We start from the raw sequence: 21,283 nt of genomic DNA, 5'->3' as shown, positions 1-21,283 counted from the left end.
CAGGGCGGGCAGTTCAAAACCAGCCGCTCTGCGGGAGAAAGACTAGGCTTTCTACTCCTCTGAATAATTACACTTTCGTAAACCCACAGGGGGTCGCTATCGATCAGCATCTCCTCCATGGCGGAGACACTGGTTTTTCAGAAGTACTGCATCACCGCCCTTTCTTCTGAAGCGTTTCTGGGTAGATTCGACCCTCCAATCTTGCAGTTAGCAGCCAAATGTATTCGCTGTACCATCCAGAGATTGCCAGTAAAATAATAACCTAGAAATTTAAAAATATTTTTTGTTAACTTGCAATTTAAAAAATTACTTCACCTTTAGAAAGGAACGTGCACAGACTGCCATGAATTTACTTTAATTAGCCATGCTGACTACTTATTTTACCCCCTCTGAGTCTTGCTAGCTAATATGAATCAAATTCCTAATGTAATTTAAGACTCCCTCAAAGTAGAATCACACACTAGCACGCTATGGATGATGTAGACATTAAGTGTGTCATAGTAAGTAAAATGGGACAATGCCCTCATTGGATGAGCCTTAATCATTCCTGCTTGGAACTAATATCACCCCATGAAATGTAGCAGTATCCTATCAACTTGACAACCCAACGGAGTTTCTCTAACTGTCGTTTGGAGCCAGCAAAAGGGGCCAGGGGAGATGGCCTTGGTGGCAGAAGAAGAGGGGCCGGGAATTGGTTGGATACTAGGTCAATTCTGAGAATAGACCCCAATTTATTGACCGACGTTTCTAATGTTGATTCCACACAGTCACATAAGATTCTACCTGATTCTCATCTCCTGGGCCCTGATCCTCCTTTGAAGCTCCCAATTGCATACAGCTGGTCTCCTGGCAGCATGGATGGTAAGACCTGGCAGTTTCCTCAATTTGTTTACCGGGAAAGCAGTTTCTGGTCCTGGGCTGGTTGTTTATTCCACGTGTCCAGTCGTCAGAGTAGCTCGCACAGTCTCCGCGTTCCAGAGACCTCACTTCAGTCACTGAGTGTATTTCATTCACTCGGGTAAGAGGTCTCCTCTGTCCGCAGTGCTCATCTTAATGAAAGGAGCTCCGGCAAGGACTGAGTAAAGAATCCTGGTGGCTCCGTGGTTGAAGCCACGCGGCAGCTCCAAGGGGGAGAAAAAGTGGCCATCTGCTCCCCAAAAGATTACAAGCTAAAAATAAACTCAACCTAGAAAACCCTACACGTCAGTTCTCTTCAGTCCCAAAGGGTCACTATGAGTAGAAACCAACTGATGGCCCACAGGGACTACAGTGAGAGCTGTGTGTTATCCGCTAACGTAGTCCTGACTATAGATCGGAAAAGAGATGTCCAGTAGCTTGCTACGTGTCACATCGTGGGAGCAAGAGTGTGAACCCAGGCAGCTGGACTTGAGATCTTGTATTTGGCGTTGAGATCTGTGAATGGGGTTTTCCTCTAGCTCTGACTTAAAATGTCGTATTCACCTTTCGTGAATGAGGTGAAGGTTTCCAGGGCGGGCCGTCAGTTTTACATTCAACAACTTAGCAAACTTCTCATTGTCTTGTCCTGGAGCCATCATATCCCCACTCCACTCCAAACCAACCACACACCACCTCCCTCTTGCTGAATATGGTTTTTCCCCAATAACACCTCTCTGTCGGCCTGAGGGCAGTACGTTTGGTTCTGAGCGTACCACCTGTCAACGTTGACCAGAGTGGGGGCCCCTGGAGCGATCCGGGGAGGCTGCAGAAGCAGAAACTGTCCTTTGTCCTGGATTATGGCCTATTGAACAAAGGTCTTTCTTGTCATTGCCAGGGAAATGCTGAGGGACTTTACTTTCTGAAAGGGGGGCACGAGGCCAAATGAGCTTGGGAACGGATCCTCTAGCCCAAGGGTCAGCAAACCTTTGAGATGGACGAGCCAGTCCTGTCCCTTCGCATCAATTAAAAAAAAAAATCCTCCAGAGCCTTAAATATATTTTTACAAACAAATGAAATCACCATTCTCTGTAAATGAAACTATGATCGTTTTATTTTCATTTTCAATTTTCGGAGCCACTTGTGTACCAAAAGAGCCACAGTTTGCCGAGCCCTGGCCTAGCCGATGGCTCTGCCTTCTCCTTCCCCATCCTCCCCCTGGCAGCCATCACAGTCGGCTTCCCCTTGTGATCTTGGGGTGACTTGGAGCATCATGTCTTCCAGGTTCCCCCCATATCGTAAGGTGTTTCCCAGATTCATCCTTGGATGGTTTCATCTGACTTAAATTCTTATAACCAGAAAATCAAACCTGCCATCGGGTCATTCTGACACAGCGACCCTGGTGTTTCTGTGACGATGGATCTTTACTAGAGCAGACAGCCTCCTCTTCCTCCGTGGGAGCAGGCTGCTGTGCTGGCCATACCGTCCTTTCAATTCTTGTTCCTTCTTTTTGGCCAGGGAACAGTAGAGTGTGTGGGCAGAAGGATAGGAGGTGGGAATCAGATGGGATGCTTGAAAGCAAGGGCTTGGGCACGATGCCCCGGCTGTGGGGACAAGGACTGACGGTAACACAGGGTGACTAACCCGGGTTGGAGGCCAGGATCAGTGAAGCCGAGAAGGTAGAGAAACGGAAATGCCAAAAGTTGGGCGGGTCTTGTGAGTGTGGAAGGGAGCGAGAGTGGTGGTAGCAGTAGACAGAGGAAAGGCAGGCAGCCGATGCAATGTGAAATGTCAAAAGATTAAGCAACTTCCCCTCAAGAGGTTTACACAGGCAACCTTGAAAGGTTTCCATTGTAAGAGCCACTGGGGACATCAGCAGGGGAAGCTGCTATAGTGGATTCTGGGCTCCAGCGAGCAGACCTGGGGTGCGGGGGTGGGGGTGGGGGTTGGGAACAAAGAGACAGAAGATCAGACTGCTGGGAGGACGCTGGTGCTTTGTGGTGGTGACTGGGGCACGTGGGTGTGAGGTGTCACAGGTTTAACCCTACTACTCTGAAGGAAGAGGGGCCCAGGGGGCAAAATATGAACTGCCAGGCAGCATGTTTCACCTGTGTCTGCAATGGTATGGACCCGGACCTCCTCCAGGGATGTCTTCTCTGGGGCTGGGGCATCTGGGAATGAGAGTAGAGGGCCACCTGAATCCTGTGCCAGCACGTTGCTAGCACACCTGGAGAGCAGAGGTCTGGGGCTTGGCCCTTTTGTTGCCCCCTCGAGTTGTGGAGTCTGTTGATTAAGCCATTCAAACTTAAAAGCACTCTCACAACATCCAGCTCTAAGCTTTATACCTTTCCATCAGATTCTCAGCAATAACTTTGGCCGTGTGCCCTTGCCCTCTGAAAAAGGCAAATCGAGTGATGGAAAGGACCTTAGTTTGGTGATTGAAGCCAGCTTCTCACTCACCCAGGTGGCCCCACTGGCTTGTTTCACCATGTGATCCTGAGTCAGCCTCTCTGAGTTCCAGTCCTTCAACTTAAAATGAGGGGACCTTTACCTAAATAACAGGTTGACTTATAAAATGGAGAATATCACCCCTGAGGACTGACTAGCTCCCTTCCTGCCGCCGAGTCCATGCCGACTCACTGCGACCCCATTAGACAGGGTAGAACTGCCACCGTGAGTTTCTGAGACAAATTCCTTATAGGAGTAGAAAGTCCCATCTTTATCCAGTTAAGTGGCTGGTGGTTTAAAACAGCTGGTCTTACAGATCTCAGCCCAATGTGTAACCACTACGCCACCAGGGCTCCTTCATGAGTACTGAGGGGGGGTTATATATGGGACAATAGAAGATCCCTGGTGGTGTAGTGGTTATGTGCTGGGCTCCAGTTGTTACAGGATGAGCTACTAACCACAAGGTCAGCAGTTCAAAACCACCAGCTACTCCCTGGGAGAAAGACGAGGCTTTCTACTCCTATAAAGAGTTACCATCTCACAAACCCGCAGAGCCAGTTCGACCCTGTCCTGTAGGGTTACTGTGAGTCAGCAGACTGGGTTGATAGTAGCCGCAGCAATGAGCTGAAACAGAGGAATGGCTGGTAGAGGGTGGGCAGGGTTTGTTCTGTCATACATGCAATTAGCGGTAAAACCAGCTCAATGACACTTAGCCACCAGAATTTATGAGCCAGAAACAGCTCGGAAGACAGTCCATCGGTTCCGCCAGCTTTTCTTAGTGGTGCCCACTGAAATCCCTCTGGCCTCTTGGCCACTCAGTAAACGCCCAGACACAAACGCCCAGACACACTCCACCAGTAAGTCTTCAGCCTGAGGGCTCTCAGTTCCCGTACTCCGTGCGTGGGTTGGCAGGTCCACTGTGGCCATCTTGCACCTGTGTCCTTGTTCCGCGGTGACCTTTTCTCTGCTGCTGTGCCATACCATCTCATGATTTCTCTGGTGTGGCAACTCTGTTCCCTGGATCTGGGAGATTCTCAGAGCAGGGACCTCAGGTCTAATGGATATGCTCCCAGCTGTTCTTGGAAGTGAAGTGTACCTGTCCCCTCTGGGGTTGCGAAAATGACCAGTCCCCTTGTTAGGGTTCCATACGCTGATTTGCATACCCCAACCTTCTTTCCATGGATACGATGAACCTTATCTACGTTATTAGCAAGCTGTCCAATCCCCTCGGGCCGTAAACACTCCTATCATTTGATGCAAACTAGGGCTAGAAAGGTCCTATTAAGTAATTCCCTGCCCCACATCACCAAATTGTTCTCAAGTAGCTTTATCCTCAGTGGTACGGTGCACAGGGCCTGTGTCCGCTTCACCTCACAGGAGTTGATGTCATTTCATTGTTTTCTGCCACGGTCGAGGATTTTAAAAGGCACTTCATAGTTTTTACTGCGCTTCCTGGATTCTGGCTGTCCGTGGTATATTAATATTGTTCACCAGCACCATCATCCAAAAAGGATCGATTCTTCTTTGGTCTGCTTTCCTCATTGTACAGTTTTTCCTTCCACATGCAAATGAGGTGATTGAAAATACCATGCTTTAGGTCTGAGGTATAGTATTCCTCTTTGACCTCTTGACTGTTGCTTCCACGACTGTTGGCTGTGGAGCCAAGTACAGCGGAACCCTTGGCAATGTCAGTATTTCCTCCCTGTTTCGTTCTCTCTCTGTTGAGGGGTCATCCACAGAGACGGCTGTAGTCCCGGATCTCCCTTAGCAAGTGTTCGGAGTCTTTCTGGATTTCGGCAAGCCAGGTTGGGTCATCTGCCGATTGCAGGTCGGCATTGCCTCTCCTTCAGTCTTGTTGCTGTGGCCCTCGGAGAGTCCAGCCTCCTGGATCATGTCCTCAGCGTACAGCTAGAATGTTAAATGATGGCCCATTCGGGGTGACTGGCCATGATGGCTTTTTATGGTATTCTTTGTATCTTTACATATTTAAGAACAGGTGTTCCCAAACAGTTCAGGAGAGAGGGATGCTCTCCATGCCGGCTGGTGCTCGTCAGTGTATGCCCTGGTTGACTGGGTTTCATGGCGGATGGTGTGCGGGAAGTCCCTTCTTAGGTAGAATGGCTCCAAGGGGTTTTCGTGGCTGCCATCTTTACAGAAGCCGTCGCCAGGCTTTTCCTCTGCTCCGCCGTTGGGTGGATTTGAACCACCAACCTTTAGTCTGATGTAGACTGCACCAGCAGGGACTTCATTAATTGAAGTAATCCAGGTACACAGGTCTAGCCCAGGGCCTGGCCTATGTTTGTTGTCCCTCAGTAGCTATAAGCCCATGGGGTCACTGCCAGTTGGAGTCAACCCAATGACAGTGGGTTTTAGCGCACAGGCCACTCGGGGACGGACGGAGAGCCTAGGGCCAGGGCAACAGCAGACGTATCAGCCAAAACGGGGCCTCTGTAGAGCCATTTTTGAAAGGTGACATTAACATTTAGGCTCTCTTTTTATTGTGGAGACTTTTAATTCGCAATACTTGTCATTCGCAGTTGTGGTTTTGCTTTTTCCTCCTGGTCGTCTTAATGTCTTTCCTTGTGTCCACTTCTCGTCCGCCAGGCGAGGAAGACGATCTGTCTCTGCTAACTGCACTGCTGGAGGAGAATGAGTCCGCCACGGGGTGTAACTCAGAAGAGGACAGGTCCTTGGCCCAGGAAGATGCTGAACCCGACCAATTTGATGAGCTGTTTGATGCTGATGGAGATGGTGAATCTTACTCAGAGGAGGCTGATGAAGGAGAAGCAGAGAGGAATGAAGACGAGAAGGAAAACCTGGCTATGCTCTTTGGAGACATGGGAGATTTGACAGATGAAGAAGAAGTTCCTACTTCGCAATCAACGGACAATAGGGCTCTTCCTGCCCCTACCTCAGGTCAAGAGAAAACAAATCAGGAACTGCAAGGTGATTTTAACTACTTAATTGTCTTCTTTAATTATTTTTGTGACCACCTCTCTGAGGTGTTCATTAAATTAGCTGCTGATTCAAGGATAGAAATAAATGACTTGACTGAAAATTGTGTGCTATAGGTCAAACATTTAAGGCCAGCAGTTAGCTGCTAAAGGGCCTCCTTGTGTCGGCTACAACTGATGCCCAGGCTGCAGCAACTTCATGGTGTTACAGCAGACGATGGCTTTACGATTGATCTGCATGCGGAGCCAGGGCTGCTACCACAAAGCTGCTGCGTGTCCATATCAGTTAAGATAGTTTATGCATCATGTATCATGATTTTCTGAACCCTGAAAACTTAACAGAAGACGTGTGTCTGATACCTGTCAGCAGGCAGATTCCATACCAGCTTAGATACTAGGGACGTTACCGGAAATCAAAGGGGATCTTACTTAGGGAGTTTTTTTGGGTGCTTATATTGCTCAAGCCATTTCAGTGTGTAATTGTATTGTGGAGCTCAAGATTGGGAGCAGGGAGTCGCCAAAATATTCCAGCATTTCCATCACGGAATAGCACATCCGTCACGTCGAACAACGTCCCCCTGGCTTGGTTCTTCATGTATTTTTCTTTTCTAGAGGAATTAAGGAAGCTTCAAGAGCAAATGAAGTCATTGCAAGAACAGCTCAAAGTAGCAACAATCCAACAGCCTGCAAGTCCGGCCTTTCTGCATAAATCCCCTGGTAATCAGCCTGTCATTCCGGACTCGTTTGCATCCCTTTACATTAAACGGTAGCCTTGACCTTGTTAACATTATACTCACAGTATCACATATGTGAAGTACATTATAACATAGCTTCTGCATCCAACTTGTGTCACGACAGCCCCTTTTCTTACTACTTTTCTTTTTCGATTGATATCGTGTTTATTTTATTTTTATCTTACTCACTTTTTTATCTTTTTAATTTTTTAATCATTTTATTGGGGCTCGTACAATTCTTATCACAATCCATCCATGTGTCAAGCACATTTGTACATTTGTTGCCATCATCATTCTCAAAACATTTGCTTTCTACTTGAGTCCTTGGTATCAGCTCCTCATTTTTCCCCCTCCCTCCTCGCTCCCCCCTCCCTCATGAGCCCTTGATAATTTATAAATTATTATTTTGTCATATCTTGCGCTGTCCGACGTCTCCCTTCACCCACTTTTCTGTTGTCCGTCCCCCAGGGAGGGAGTTATATGTAGATCCTTGTAATCGGTTTCCCCTCCCTTACTCACTTCTACTTTCCATCCAGTAGCTAAGTCCCCACGCCCGTCTCTTAAGGAGAAGAAGGTTCAGAGAGTCCAGGAGTCGACGAGCTTTTCTGAAGAACTTGATGTCCCGGTTCTCCCGAAAGCCAAGCGGGTGGCTCGGGCCCCAAAGGTGGCTCCGGCAGGTGAGGTGCTCCGTGTCTCACGGTTGCCCGCTGCTCTTGCTCAGTTGGCCAAGCCAAGACAGTCGGCACCTCCTGCTGTCTGTTGGCTTGTCTCATTTCTTCATTGAGAAAAGTAAATTTCGTAGGTTTCCTTCTCTATATCGCAAGTTGTACCCTTAGCAACAATGTAGCTATTTAGTGAGTTGACTTTTTCATTTTTAAAGTGAAAAAAAAACCCAAACGTTTGTTTTACTTGGACTCTAGTCAAGTGTAGCCACTGGACTGAACTCGCATGCCCAGAGTCTGGAGAGCTCATCTTCAGGCTTGGGACGATAAGTCACAAATTATGTTATCAATTGTCAGTGCCAGGCTGTAGCAAGCCAGAGAGAGTCCATTATAAAAAAAAATTTTTTTTAATGCAAACAGAGCACCCATCTGCCAGGAGTTTAGATTGGCACACAACTAAAATTTTATTTCATCAAGCACACAGTGTACGCACGAGGTAAAAATGAAAAAGGTGCCTACACCCTGTGGATTGACTGCTGGACTGAGTTCATTTAACCAAGGCGGTGGTTGTGTTGGAAGACTTCGCCCAAATAGCCCCCGATGACCCAGCTCAGAGTAAAAGGCATGTTCGTGATGGTGTGTATTCAGAATGGCCTCTGAACCACACTGGCTGTGGCAGTCAGAAAGCATGCTGCGGCCTCTGGCCTGGCAGCGGGTTGCACAGCTCGGGCATCTACCTGTAAATAGTGTCCACTCCCTTGCAACCTTTGGCATTATTGAGGTGACTCACTAAGCAGTGTTTGTAAAGTCTAGTTTTGAAGCGATGGGACTTCAGGGTGGTTTCTAAAGGTCTAGGATCACCTTGATCGTTGGAGCGATTATCCAAAGTGCATTTGGAAGTAAACAGCACTTTCTTACGTAAGAGGGAGTAATCATTTACTAAGAAAAATGCCTAACTTTACCAACCTTGGGTGGAATGCTCAATGCCTCTAAAATATGATTTCATTTAAGCAATAGTAAAATCTCCTCCTGTTACCACCCTCTCCTCCCGTCCCCCAAATAAAATGTAATGGGGGGAATGAAAGAAAAGAAAGTGAAGCCTGCTCTTGATTTTCTTCAGGCAGAGTTGGATGCAGACACACATCTCTAATACTTAGTCATCCTGAAGGAGGGCTAAACTCCCTTATCAAATCAGGCCCAGTGCTCTGTGTGCAGTGACAACTCAGTTAATGTCATTGCCAGAGTAACTAATAAGGTTCTAGAGCAGGGGGTTCTAGAGCAGCGTTTCTCAACCCGTGGGTCGCGACCCCTTTGGGGCTCAAACGACCTTTTCACATGGGTCTCCTAAGACCATCAGAAAACACATATTTCCGATGGTCTTAGGAACTGACACACTGCTCCTCTATCCATCTCCAGGCAGGTCCGCCCACATGCAGATACGCCCACATACGAGTACCAGGCATGATGACATCATCACGCCAACCCCATCACATACACCCTGTACAAATACAGGAACATGTAACGGGCTTGGCACCATAATGTACTTATTTGGACCAGTCACACATGTGTAGAGAGCAGCTACTGTGTTAAAGCAGCAGAATTGGAGGTAAAATAACACTTCATGAATTATAATTACTGAGGACAGAAATGACCTCGTTGACTTGCTTCGTTCTCTTGTAATTTGGTAGTTGTATGGGTTTGTGACCAATGGAATAGATCCAAAAAAGGCAAAAATACAGTTATCAATGTGACTTCCGTTTCACTTTGTATGTTCACTTCCCAGGGCCTCAAAGTTCATCTTTAGGGATGGCAAGTGCCCCATCCCAACCACTCCAAAATATTCCTGGGAACAAACCTAATGGGATGCAGAGAGATCAGAGCTGGAGGGCCCCAAAGAGCTCTGGGGACCAGACTCCACCCGTCTCTGTGGAAGCCTTCTCTGGCCTGAGGCTCAGGTCAGTAACTGGAGCCACCTGCCCGCTCTGCCCGGACACACCACCAGCTGGCTGTCCGCCTTTCAGAGAGCATGCTGTCCTTGCACGTCCTTGTCCCTCGCCCAGCTCTGACACTGCGTGTGACTCAGCATGTGACATTTAAGGAAGGCTGGTTTCCATCGCCAATAAAACACAGATCATCTGTTTTTAAAAAGGGATACTAAATTTGAATAGATAAGTAGTAAATTCAATGAAAGGGCAGAAACCTTTTGAATATATAAAAGTGTAGAGTTTAAGACTATAGTATCATCTAGTATAATTTAGTTATATGTATATATATATATATCTTGTTGACATGTCAGGTACTATCACAGAATGTAAAGAATTTGTGATCTTATTACTTTTCCAGTAGCTACAGTCGTTTCCAAAGAAAGCACACTTAGTTCTAAAAACGATGTACCATAAAGTGTGTGCCTTGACCATGCTCTATCCCAGGTCCTGGGATAGAAGCGGCCTGCTAGAGGTTCTGCCCCATCCCACCTCCCCGTCCCCCCCGGGCAGTGCCGGGCAATCTCACTTCTGCGCATGCCACCCACCAGTGACGCTCTCCTCCGCAGGCGGCCTCGCGTATCCTCCACAGAAATGAACAGAAAAATGGTTGGCCGAAAACTGATCAGACTGTCTCAGATCAAGGAGAAGATGGCCCAGGAGAAACTGGAAGAAATGGACTGGGTGACCTTTGGGGTCATTGTAAAGAAAGTCACTCCACAGAGTTCTAACACGGTAAGCCATTTGACCAGCTGCTTAGCCACGTCACCACCAACTTCCGCCGAGGGGGTCACCATCTGCAGTTGCTGTGTCGAGCCTCTCTGCCGGCATTGCGATGTGAAACGGCTGCTGTGCGCCGTCACGGAGGGGGTGGGGTGGGGGGTGTCAAGAGCACCCTGCTTAAAGGAAACCCAGTTGTGGAGGTGTTGTGGGCCTTCATTGCCCAGACCACTGTTGTATTTCATTGCTCCTTATTTTGGATGACACGTGTGGTTGCCCCTTGGACACTCCCCTGCCACCCACCCCACCCACCCCCAACCCCCAGTAGAAGAGGGGAACAGGTATCGCAGAGACTGACGGTCACATTAGATGTCCGCTGGCCATGGCAGAAGTTCTCAGACGGCTGGCTCACGCTGGGGTAGCGGTAGCGATGGCATGTTGCATTTGATGGCTATTACAACAGACCTAGCGAGTGTAAACACATCTCAGTTGACTGAGGCCGAGTGGGGAAATATCCTGTGACCAAGCAGGTTAGAGAACTTGGAGGCTAAGCCTGGTTCACCCTTTAACTGTGTGGCCTTGGGTTGACCTTTCTGCATCTTTTTGAACCAAAGATTCACTGCCATTGAGTTGATTCTGGTTCAGACTGACCCTAAAAGACAGGGTAGAACTGCCCTTGTGGGTTTCCATAACTGTATTTCTTTATGGGATAGAAGGCCAGCACTTTCTCCTGTGGAGTAGTTGGCAGTTTTGAACTGCTGACCTTGCAGCTAGCAGCCCGACTCATAACCACTATGCTACCATAGCTTCCTAATCTTATTGAAGGGCCTCCATTTATGTGTCTATAAAATAAAGTAGCTGCCTTGGGTTGTATTGAAAGTTTCTTCTAGCTTCGAAATATGATGCTTAGTCATGCTCCCTAATAGTTTCATTCTCTAATTTAGATCGTGGCCAGCTTTAGATTTGTCTGAGCTCTGATGGCAGGGTAATGATCTGCATTTTAGATTCGTAGCCCTATTACGGCGAGCACATCTGGTTTTCCTGTTTAAGGTCGTAGTTGGGTCACAGGCGGCTGCAGTGGTGCTGAAATAGCAGGTGTGAGTTTTATGTGAATGCTCTTCGGAAGCAGTGACAAGCCCCAGGACGAGGGATACACACAGCCCGCCCCGTGACTCCGCCACACCCACATGCCTCTGCGAAGCAGCTCCGCTCAGTATTATCCAAACCGCTGTGCTTCCGTAGTTTCTAACAGGAGAAGTTATTCTAGTAATAGACGGGCCAGCATTTTGACTTATGTTTCTTCAGAGGATTAATACCTCTGAACTCATGCAACTAAAACCTCGAGCAGTTTTCTTACAATTATGGGGTTTTTTTGTTAATCTTCTAAGCTTAGCATAGATTCAATAGTATAGAGCTGGAACCTCTTTGTTTTAAGTATTGTTAAGAGTACCTGATATCTATCCATATCAGTAAGTTACAAAATTGTCTCAAAGCATAGCTTGCCTTTGTCTCTGTCCCACTGCGCGTGTGCGTGCAGGAGTGTGTGTGTCATGAGGAGGGCACTGCCGTCTCCCTGACCGAACCGCCGACCTGGGAGTTCCAGGATCCAGTAACACGTTCACCCCTGGCAGCCTTCCTAAACGCTCCTCTCTGAAATAAGGGCACTGCCAAAGCCCAGGGGAAGGATTAATGTGTACTTAACAGACATTCTGGTGATTGGCTATGTAGTGTGGAATATGTTTTTTCTGTACTAGAACCTGCAAGTCTTACCTGGCAATAACGTAACCCATTCTTCAACCTTATGAAGCTATGAATATTTATTCCAGGGGAAAACATTTAGCATATGGCGGCTGAATGATCTTCGGGACCTGACACGGTATGTGTCATTGTTCTTATTTAGAGAAGTTCACAAAGAACTTTGGAAGACCGAACAAGGCACTGTCATAGGATTGCTCAATGCTAACCCTATGAAGCCCAAGGACGGGTCAGAAGAGGTAAGACTTTTTCCAGGCACTGCCCCTCTTGCCTGTTTTGGTCATGATGATTTAGCCAGGTTTTATCAATAAATTACCACCGGGCAATTAGTCCTAATTCTCTATCATTCTGCCTCCACTAATGTGGATTTGTGAGTGTGTGCTTGTTGGTTCTACTCTTTCTCACACACACACACTTTATGCTCACATTCTCTTGGCCTTGCCTTCTTGGTCACAAGATGGCTTTGAAACTTTAGCTCTCCCAGCTCCGTTCAGGGCAGGAAGTAGGGTGGGAGGCTGAGCTAGCCTTGTCAGTCCTCTATCCAGAAAGCGAACACCATGAGAGAAGAGTTACTGAGGACGGCCCTCAGGGCCACGCTCTCAGGATACATAAGGCCAGTGGGCTCAACACAGCCCACAAAGAACAATGTTCTGCATCCTACTTTGGTGAGTAGCAACTGAGGGCTTAAAGATTGTGAGTGGCTATCTAAGGTGCAGCTACGAGTCTCTCCCTGTCCAGATTAAAGAGGAGTGGGGAAAATGGAAGCTGCATAGAAGCAATTAGTCCAAAGGACTAATGGGACATGTAAAACCCAGCCTCCGTGTCCCTGAGCTGGTGCTCAGCTACTGCTGCGGGCATCTCTGGAAGGAATCACAATGGGAATCCTGAGTGGAGCGGGAGAAGAATGTAGCACATAGCTCAGAACCATACAAACAACCAGCCGTGCAGGTCTGATAGAGACTGGTGGAAGGCTGGGGTCCTTAAGCACCTGCAAGCCTGCAGCTCAACTTAGCCTGGCAGCTCACCTTTCACCCAACAACAGGCCTTTAGGTGAACAGTATCACCCAGGAGGTGTGCACTCCATGGGCCAAGCAGCTGTCAGCCCCAAAGGGCAGCCTTTGCCCTGAGATGGACAGCTCAGCAGGCAGGAAGGATGAGAATCGGAAGCACAAACGGAATGAGGCTGATACATTGTAGGAATGGCAAAGTGCACGTGAGGGAGGGAAAAAATGAGGAGCTGTTACCACGGGCTCAAGTAGAAAGCAGGTGTTTTGAGAATGATGATGGCAACATACGTACAAATGTGCTTGACGCAATTGATGTCTGTATGGATTGTGATAAGAGTCGTATGAGCCCCTAATAAAATTATTTTTAAAAAGAAGAAGTAACATGTATAAAGTGCTGAATCGGAAACCATGTTGCTCAGTCCCTTTCACCCAAATCACAATACAGAGTTACAAAAAGGAAGGAGGAGAAGGTGTTCCCCATATATTTTTCTTACCTGCTCCCATGACCTGGCTTAATGTAGCCATTGCCAAAAAACAGGCTGTGGGTCCATCACCTGAGGCTGAGCAGCTCACCACCCTAAATCATCACAAAGAGGGAATGAGTGATTAGAACTTTAATTATGTCTTTCATATTCCCATCTCTACACTACTTCATAACCGCTTGACTTCAGATTCCTTTAGACTAATAAAGCCTCACATCCTTGCCAACCATCCTTACCTGCCTTGTCTCCTACCTCACGTCTTTTTTCTATAGGTGTGCCTATCTATAGATCATCCTCAGAAGGTCTTGATTATGGGTGAAGCGCTTGACCTGGGCACCTGTAAAGCGGAGAAGAAGAATGGCCAGCCCTGCACCCAGATGGTCAATTTGGTTGGTTCTCACCTTGTTCACTTGGGTTCTGCTACCGAAGGGACCTCTGAGGAGTAACTTGTAGGTTCTTTAGCTCGAGCGACCACTTTGCAACTGTTCCTCCCCAACAGAAAGGGGCAGGAGGAGAGACTGGATGTGAATTTTGCAGGACAGTGTGGTCATAAACAGTTGCAGGTGACCAGTTTCAAAAAGGGCATATGTATGTGTAAGGGCAGGGAGATGGTAACCTCCAGAAGGTGTTTCTGTTTTTTTCTCTTTGCCAAATAACTAGAAACGCTAAGAAAACCAGGTTTTTAGCTTCCTTCTGAGATCAAGCACAGGGCAGTGAAACACACTTAGTTTATATTGTATCTTCCCTTAGTTTATATTGTATCTTCCCTTAGTTTATATTGTATCTTCCCTTAGTTTATATTGTATCTTTTCATCAAGCTCTTTTAAAAAGTCTTTTTGAGATCACCTTTAGGGATCACACAAGTCGCCCTTGTAAAGATGCCATTAAGTACGTCTAGTACATTCACAGAGCTAGGCAACCTACACCACTGTCTAATTTCCGAAGATTTTCATTTCTCCCGTGTCAATTAGCGCTCACCTGTACCCTCTGGAAATCGCGAACGTACTTTCCGTCCCTATGGTTTGCTTATTCTGGACATTTCCCATCAGTAGGATCCGCTCACACAACTAGGGGGCCTGTCTGGCTTTCACTGATCGTAATGTCATCCAGTCCTTGTTTGTGGCTGAAGGCTCCATTGTCGAGATAGACCACGTTTTCTTATTCCACTCACCCGCCGGTGGGCCTTGAGGTGGCTTCCACGTTTGGCCTTCATGAATAGTGCTGCTAGGAGCGTCCATGTACAAGTTTTTGTGGGGGGCGGGCTCTCACTGCCTTTGGATACGTATGTAGAATTGCTAAATCCTACGGTCACTCGATGTGTACTATTTTAAAAAACCGCCAGACTGTTTTTCAAAGCGACCAGCCCGTTTTACAGTCCTACCACAATGAATGAGATCCCGAGCGTCCACATCCTCTCCAGGACTTGTTAGTGTTGTGTTTTCTCTGTTGCAGCCATCCCCGTGGGTGTGCAGCGGCATGTTTAAGGTCTTTGGAAGGAAGCACCTGAGAGGTTTGGGTTTTATCTCTGGGGGAGAGAGGAGGTCTCGAGGGAAGAGCCTCACAGATCTCCATTGAGAGCATGGCATTGTGGCGAGGGCAGGAGCTTGGCATTTTCCCATGGAGTTGGCCCCTGACTCCGGGCCCACGTACCCACACAGGACCAAGGCTGCCCAGCTCTCTTCAGAGTTAGATCAGGAGGCCCTGTTACCCGTCATGTCCCCAGCTCCCCCCGACTCCTGTTGATTGAGTATCAGAGAAACACGCAAGCCTCCCCTGGCAGGTGGTGATGGCTGGGCCTTGGGTACACCAGCCAGGGACTGAGCCAGCATCTCCTGTGTGGAAGGATAGTACTCCACCACTGAGTCACCACATCCCTGAAAAAGCCATTGTCACCATACCTCGGAGCCCACGGAATAGAAGGGCGCTTGGCTTCTTTGGCTGAAAGAGCAGCGCTGCCCCAGGAGGCAACCTGGGCAATCCCTAGAAACACCTCGCTCCAAGCTGATTTTCGTTTACATTTTAGAAAGGAGGCAAAGGAGACAAGCGTTCGGTCTTCTTCTCTCACCAGTCCAGTGCTCCAAAAGGGGTTTAAGTGGAGACCTTTCCTCTTAGTAGCTGCTTAGCTCTTCCGCATGGGGAGTGGTCTTGGGTGTCATCAGGGGGCTGGGCACGAACAGCAGCAGCGTGGGAAGCTGAGGGGAAAGAAGTGATCTGACTCCCACCCCCCCCCACCCCCACTTCAACCCTGGGGCCCTAACCCTGACGCAGCTGCTCTGTTGCAGAGGGACTGTGAGTACTGTCAGTATCACGTCCAGACTCAGTACAGGAAGCTGAGCGCAAAGCGAGCCGACCTGCAGTCCACCTTCTCCGGAGGACGGGTTCCAAAGAAGTTCACCCGCAGAGGCGCCGGCCTGAAGGAGCGGCTCTGCCGCGACGGCTTCTACTACGGAGGCGTCTCCTCCGAGTCGTACGCGGCCTCCGTGTAAGACGTTGTTCTCAGGGCTTCGGGCGGCACAGGGTGCTTTTCTCGTGGGAACGAGTCCAACGGTTGGAATCGTCTGTAACTGTCACAGGCTGTTTAGGTTCTAGGATCCACCGCTCGCTTTAGTTCAGGGAGAAAGGAGGACACACAGAAGGGAGCTAGCTGAGTCCTGATGTTCCTGGACGTACAGCCCAGACTCCTGTCTGACTTCTGATGGGGAACGTGCCCCTTTATATATCCGAGTCTATTATAGAAGCACATTAATGGCGTGCCAGCACTGCTAACACACATTCTGCTCCATTCCACTGGGTACTATGTTAAGGATCCGTTAATGTTAGCGTTACCAGCCCTGAAATCTCCCCCAGGACTCATCCGAGTGAGCTCGCGGCCCTCAGAACGCACATCCTACTAAACCAATGCCCCTCGGTGAAGTGCCGCAGGGGGAGGACGAGGGTGTGGCTGACCTGGCCCTCCATAGACTCCCTGGCCGCGGGCTTCAAAGCCAGGAAACCCAGTGTACAGAGAGCACACATCTGAGCAGAAGAGGTGAGCTGCGATGGGACTTTGTTCTCGATTCCACAGGAATTAGCCGAGAGAACTCGCACTTCATTTGATAGCATCGAACACAATTTAGCAATCTAAAACAGCATCGGCACTTTTTCCAAACGGAAAAAAGGGAAACCCTTACATTATAGATGATTGTGTCAGCCTTCCAGAAGCTGTCCATGGCCCCACTGCCTAGATTCCTGTTCATTCCTGCCTATGTGTGCTTCTCCGTGTTCTCTTTGTGTACCATATGTGCAAATGCCTTCTAGTATGGAATGAGACCACACGGGGACTGCACCTGTGTTATCTTCTCTTTTGCCCCATTTTCACTTCATACTCCTCCGGCATTATTTTTAGGGGCTCTGACCACTTATGGAAGCAGTTCCCTGTGGGTGAGCTCTGATGTTCTTTCTGACGTTCTCCATTACAAGCAGAGCTGCAGTTAACACCCGCAGCTTTGGGGCAGTCCTTCGTTATTGTCAGAGTCCCTGACTCCTCAATCCCAGTGCTGGCATAACCTCCAGCGCCCTGACCTTTGCCTGTGAACTATGTGTGCCACGGGGTAGCCGGCTTCAAGTTCCGGTGCTCTGAGGAAGAAAGGTGGGCGCTTTCCGATAGCGGCACCACACCTCCTCGAGCCCCTCAAGGCGCTGATGGTCAGTGGTTTTTCTTGGGGGACGTGGCTCTTGTCATTGCAGGGCAGCGGTTCTTGCTCCGAAGAAGACGATTCAAACCACTCTGACCAACATGGTTGTCAAGGGCTCCAACCTGATTATCCAGGAAACGCGACAGAAACTCGGTAACCTTTCCACATGAAATGTCTTTCTGCGGCTCGGAGTCTGTGGGATTGACAGTGGTTATGATACCCACGCCTCACGGAGAATCAGGCGCGGTCAGGAGTCACACCTGGTTGGCTGTCTACTGTGAAAAGGCATCCTCGTCTTTCACCAGCTGCCACGGGGTCGACTCCCACTCCCAACGACCCGCCGTGTGCCAGCGGACCCTGCGCCCCAGAGAGTTTCCAGGGGCTGGGCTTTGGGAAGATGGTTAGCAGACCTTTCTTCCAAGGCGCCCCTGGGTGGGCCTGAACACCCAGTCTCTCAGTTAGCATTTCAGCACATTCCCTGCTTGCCTGACCAGGCACTCCTATGAACTTCTTTGAACCAGCTGGGCCTAAGTCTTATTGCCCAGCAGTAGGGCCAGTATTAGGGACCTGGTCGAAGCTGCTAGCTATCTGTCGTTAAAGCGGTCTCGATCAGAAAACGCCCCCCATCCTAGCGTTGGTAAGTGCTGTTGAGTCAGCTCCAGTTCGCAGCGACCCTGTGTAGCAGACCGAAACACCGCGGGCCTGCGCCGTTCTCACGCTTGTTAGGGTTGAGCCCCCTGTTGGAGCCCCTGTACTCTGTATGGCTTTCTTCATAAGCTGGTTGGGGGTGCGTGTGGGCCCTGGGCCATGTATTCCAGAAATAATTCATGAAATGGCCCAGCACATACTAATTGCATAGTTTCCTAATAAGTAGAAGCATGGCTGTAGAGGCAAGGATGCCTCCTTTATTTCTCTGGGTGTTTTTGTCTACCTCGTTTGTAAATGACTACATTATAAATATGAAAATATGGGCTGGTGACTCATCGGCCACCAAGCAGACTGAAGTTTGGATCTGCTAAGTTGGTGCCTCGTCGTCACAGGATTGCCGCAGAAGAGCTTGTCTTGTTCTGAGGAGTTCAGAGAGCTGATGCACTTGCCTACCTCCGGAGCCAGGAACTTAAAACGGCACTTGGCCAAAGCCAAGACATCAGGTGCGGTCCGCTTGGTTCTAACCAGTTGCCCTCGAGCGCCCAGGTCCCAAGTGTGTCAGAGTCTAACTGCTCCTCGGTGTCCCTCAGCCTCCACTGAGCCCTCTCAGACTGTGCCTCTGTGTTTTAGGGGCTGCGGGGAGCCCTAACCTTGCTGCTATTCAGTCTATCTCGGCATCAGCCCTCTTAAAGCAGCAGAAGCAGCACCTACTGGAGAAGAGAAAAAAGAAATCAGAAGAAATGCAGAAGCGGTAAGAGGAGCGGTCGTAGAGCCTGTGTGGAGAACACTGGGGGAGCCTCCGAAGGTCTTCATGGATTTAGTAGGACTTCTCAGTAGTTTCATGAACAGCGAAGTCAGTTATAAGCGAAGAGGCAATCCTTGGGGAAGTAAGGGAATGAGTTTAGACTCACATGCGTTAGACTGAGGCGCCCAAGGGAACCCTGCCGTGCTTTTCCTCCTGTGCCCACAGGAGACGTGATTGTGAGCGCTCACGTGTGCTCTGCACAGCGTTGTGGGCCTTGTAGGAAAGGAGAGACCTGCCCGCAGGCTCAGCCCGGGGTCTGCGAGACTGGGTACGGGGGAGTGCAAAGAACACTGGCCTTGGATTACCTGGTCCTTCTAATCTGATTTGGGGCCCCAGTTTCTTCATGTGTTTAAAAATGGTTTGGGCTAACTGATAGCTGAGGTCTTTATTCATTTTAAATAGCCCTGAAACCTGTATGTAAAATACCATGCATATCTAAGATCTCCCAGCCCAGGTCCAAGGCCCTATCTGCTTATTTTGTTTCTCGGTGTTTCTTTAAAGATTCCTCCAAAGCTCGAGTCAAGGAGAGTGCCCAGCTCTGCCGTCCTCTTCTCGACAGCCCACTTCTCCGCCTCCACTAACCCGAGCTGAGCTTCCCAGCCGGGAGGCCACCCAAGCCCCACAGACGCCCAAGCTTGGGCGAGGCATCGCCGAGGGAGAGGATATTCTCTTCTTTGATGAGTCGCCACCACCAAGACCAAAACTGGGTGCTTTAGCCGAAGCCAAAAAGGTGACTGGCATGTGTTTATCTTCCTGACAGCATTCATACTTTTATACCAGGAACGACAGACATTAGCAGCTATTCCTTCGCCAGGAGGACTGTAGTTGAAGAAACTTAAGATGATAATGATATCTACATAATGCTATTCATTTAAACCAAGAAAGGTAGCCACTATCCACGCTTTCCTGCTTAGAGGAAGGTAATATTTTACAGCTGGAGACAGCGGCAGTGGGGAATCATTCTTGGAACGGTTTTGAGGCTGCAGAGTAACACAGTGCCTTTCAAGCTGGTTTAACAGTGGGCTCCCTCTTCGAAAGATCTCGTACAGTGCCCAATCGGTAGACCAGCGATAGCGGTCCCTCTGATGGAAGTGGAGGCGAGATGTCCCCCAGTTCACTGAGATAACCAAATTAAGGGCAGAAGACTCACTACAAGCCAAATCTTTGCACTTCATAAGACTGGTTCAAATAACAAAACTAATAGCAATTGCCAGCATTGCTAACCATACTTCAGACATGTGATGCTTTGCATGCATGCTCTCTGCTGCGTGCAAGTGCATGCTTTGCATATTTTGTCTCGTTTGCACAACGACAAAGTTCAAAGAAAACTAATGCATTGTCCAGTTACACATACATGCATCAACTGAAGCTGAATGTTTAGGTAATTTGCCGAAGAATGCAAGCTCTTAAGTGGCAGGGCTGAAACTCAGACCTAATTCTGTTTTGCTCCAAAACAGATTTCCAAAGTAGTAACGAGATTCCTCACTACGCCCCAGAAACCAGGGAGTTTTTCTTCTGGGGCTGAACAGGAAAGTCTGAAATGTCTTCCCTGGTCAGTCTCTAGTGGTATGAGATCTTCGCAAAATGCCTGCCCGGCCTCTGCGGTCTACACTCTACTTAGGTTAAACTGTTCGAGGTCTGTTTCCCATGCATTTACAGTTGTAATAATTGCGGTAATGCTGCGAAGAGCGACCACTCACTAGGTAATGACAAGAGGTGCAGGTTTACAGAGCCTGCCTCATCCTTCTGATATTCATCTCCCTTGCCATTTTCCCCCCTTAGTTAGCTGCAATACACAAATTAAGGACAAAAAAACAAATTCTTACCAAGACGGACCCAAACAGCATTAAAAGGAAGCAAATGGACCCGGAGGATGTCTTGGAAGTGATGGAACGTGTAGAAAAAAGCGCCACCTTTTCTCCTCCAGGTACGGCAGCGTTAGCAATCCCTGATTTCAACAGTCATGATCATGCTTCCTGTTCCTTCTGCGTGTGGTGGTGGTGGTGGAGGTGGAGGTGGTGGTGGTGGTGGTGGTGGTGGTGGTGGAGGTGGAGGTGGAGGTGGAGGTGGTGGAGGTGGTGGTGGTATTACTTGGCATGGAGTCGTTTACTCATGGAGCCATCTTGAGATACTCATGGAGACCCTGCCAGACCCGGTGTCTTCCCTATAAGTTGTTGCAGATCAGAACATTGTGATCCATAAGGTGCCATTGGATGATTTCTGGAAATAGATCGCCAGGTCTTTCTTCTTAATTTGTCCTAGTCTGGACGCTGTGCTCAGACCTGTACAGTATCATAGCTGTGTGGTAGCCAGGTGTTGACTGGCTACATATGAGGTGGATTGACCAGGAACCAGACCAGGTGTCCTACATAGAAGGTGAAAGAGAACCCTGTTGGTGTTGTGGGTTGTTACGCAATTAACCTTAAGGCTGGGGGTTCAAAAGCACCAACCATTCCATAGAGGAAAGGTGAGGCTGTCTGCTTCTGCAAACACAGTCATGGAAACCCTCTCTCGGCTC

At 48.7% G+C, this 21,283-nt stretch overlaps 1 protein-coding gene across 2 annotated transcripts in view; it reads left to right on the top strand.

The window, feature by feature from the left end:
- Positions 1-791: 791 nt before the first annotated feature.
- The window catches only part of MCM10 (minichromosome maintenance 10 replication initiation factor), a 30,465-nt gene continuing 9,973 nt past the window's right edge, over positions 792-21,283 (top strand). The window contains exons 1-14 of one of the 2 annotated variants that reach the window (XM_013007591.2): positions 792-861; positions 5,947-6,288; positions 6,909-7,013; positions 7,570-7,707; positions 9,476-9,647; positions 10,244-10,409; positions 12,221-12,388; positions 13,911-14,027; positions 15,921-16,120; positions 17,365-17,465; positions 18,353-18,463; positions 18,591-18,711; positions 19,267-19,495; positions 20,548-20,692. In XM_013007591.2, the coding sequence (XP_012863045.2) occupies positions 855-861; positions 5,947-6,288; positions 6,909-7,013; positions 7,570-7,707; positions 9,476-9,647; positions 10,244-10,409; positions 12,221-12,388; positions 13,911-14,027; positions 15,921-16,120; positions 17,365-17,465; positions 18,353-18,463; positions 18,591-18,711; positions 19,267-19,495; positions 20,548-20,692 (2,122 nt within the window). In that variant the 5' untranslated portion in view covers positions 792-854. Of the gene's footprint in view, positions 862-5,946; positions 6,289-6,908; positions 7,014-7,566; positions 7,708-9,475; positions 9,648-10,243; positions 10,410-12,220; positions 12,389-13,910; positions 14,028-15,920; positions 16,121-17,364; positions 17,466-18,352; positions 18,464-18,590; positions 18,712-19,266; positions 19,496-20,547; positions 20,693-21,283 lie in introns of both variants that reach the window. The other variant, XM_045285637.1, reaches the window with a different exon arrangement.

This window comes from Echinops telfairi, unplaced genomic scaffold (assembly GCF_000313985.2).
Source record: "Echinops telfairi isolate 266 unplaced genomic scaffold, ASM31398v2 ScPeMD7_7474;HRSCAF=8512, whole genome shotgun sequence".
In the NCBI taxonomy this organism is placed as follows: Eukaryota; Metazoa; Chordata; class Mammalia; order Afrosoricida; family Tenrecidae; genus Echinops; species Echinops telfairi.
The sequence above is the reverse complement of the archived record's forward strand: the minus strand, read 5'-3'. Positions and strand labels throughout refer to the sequence as shown.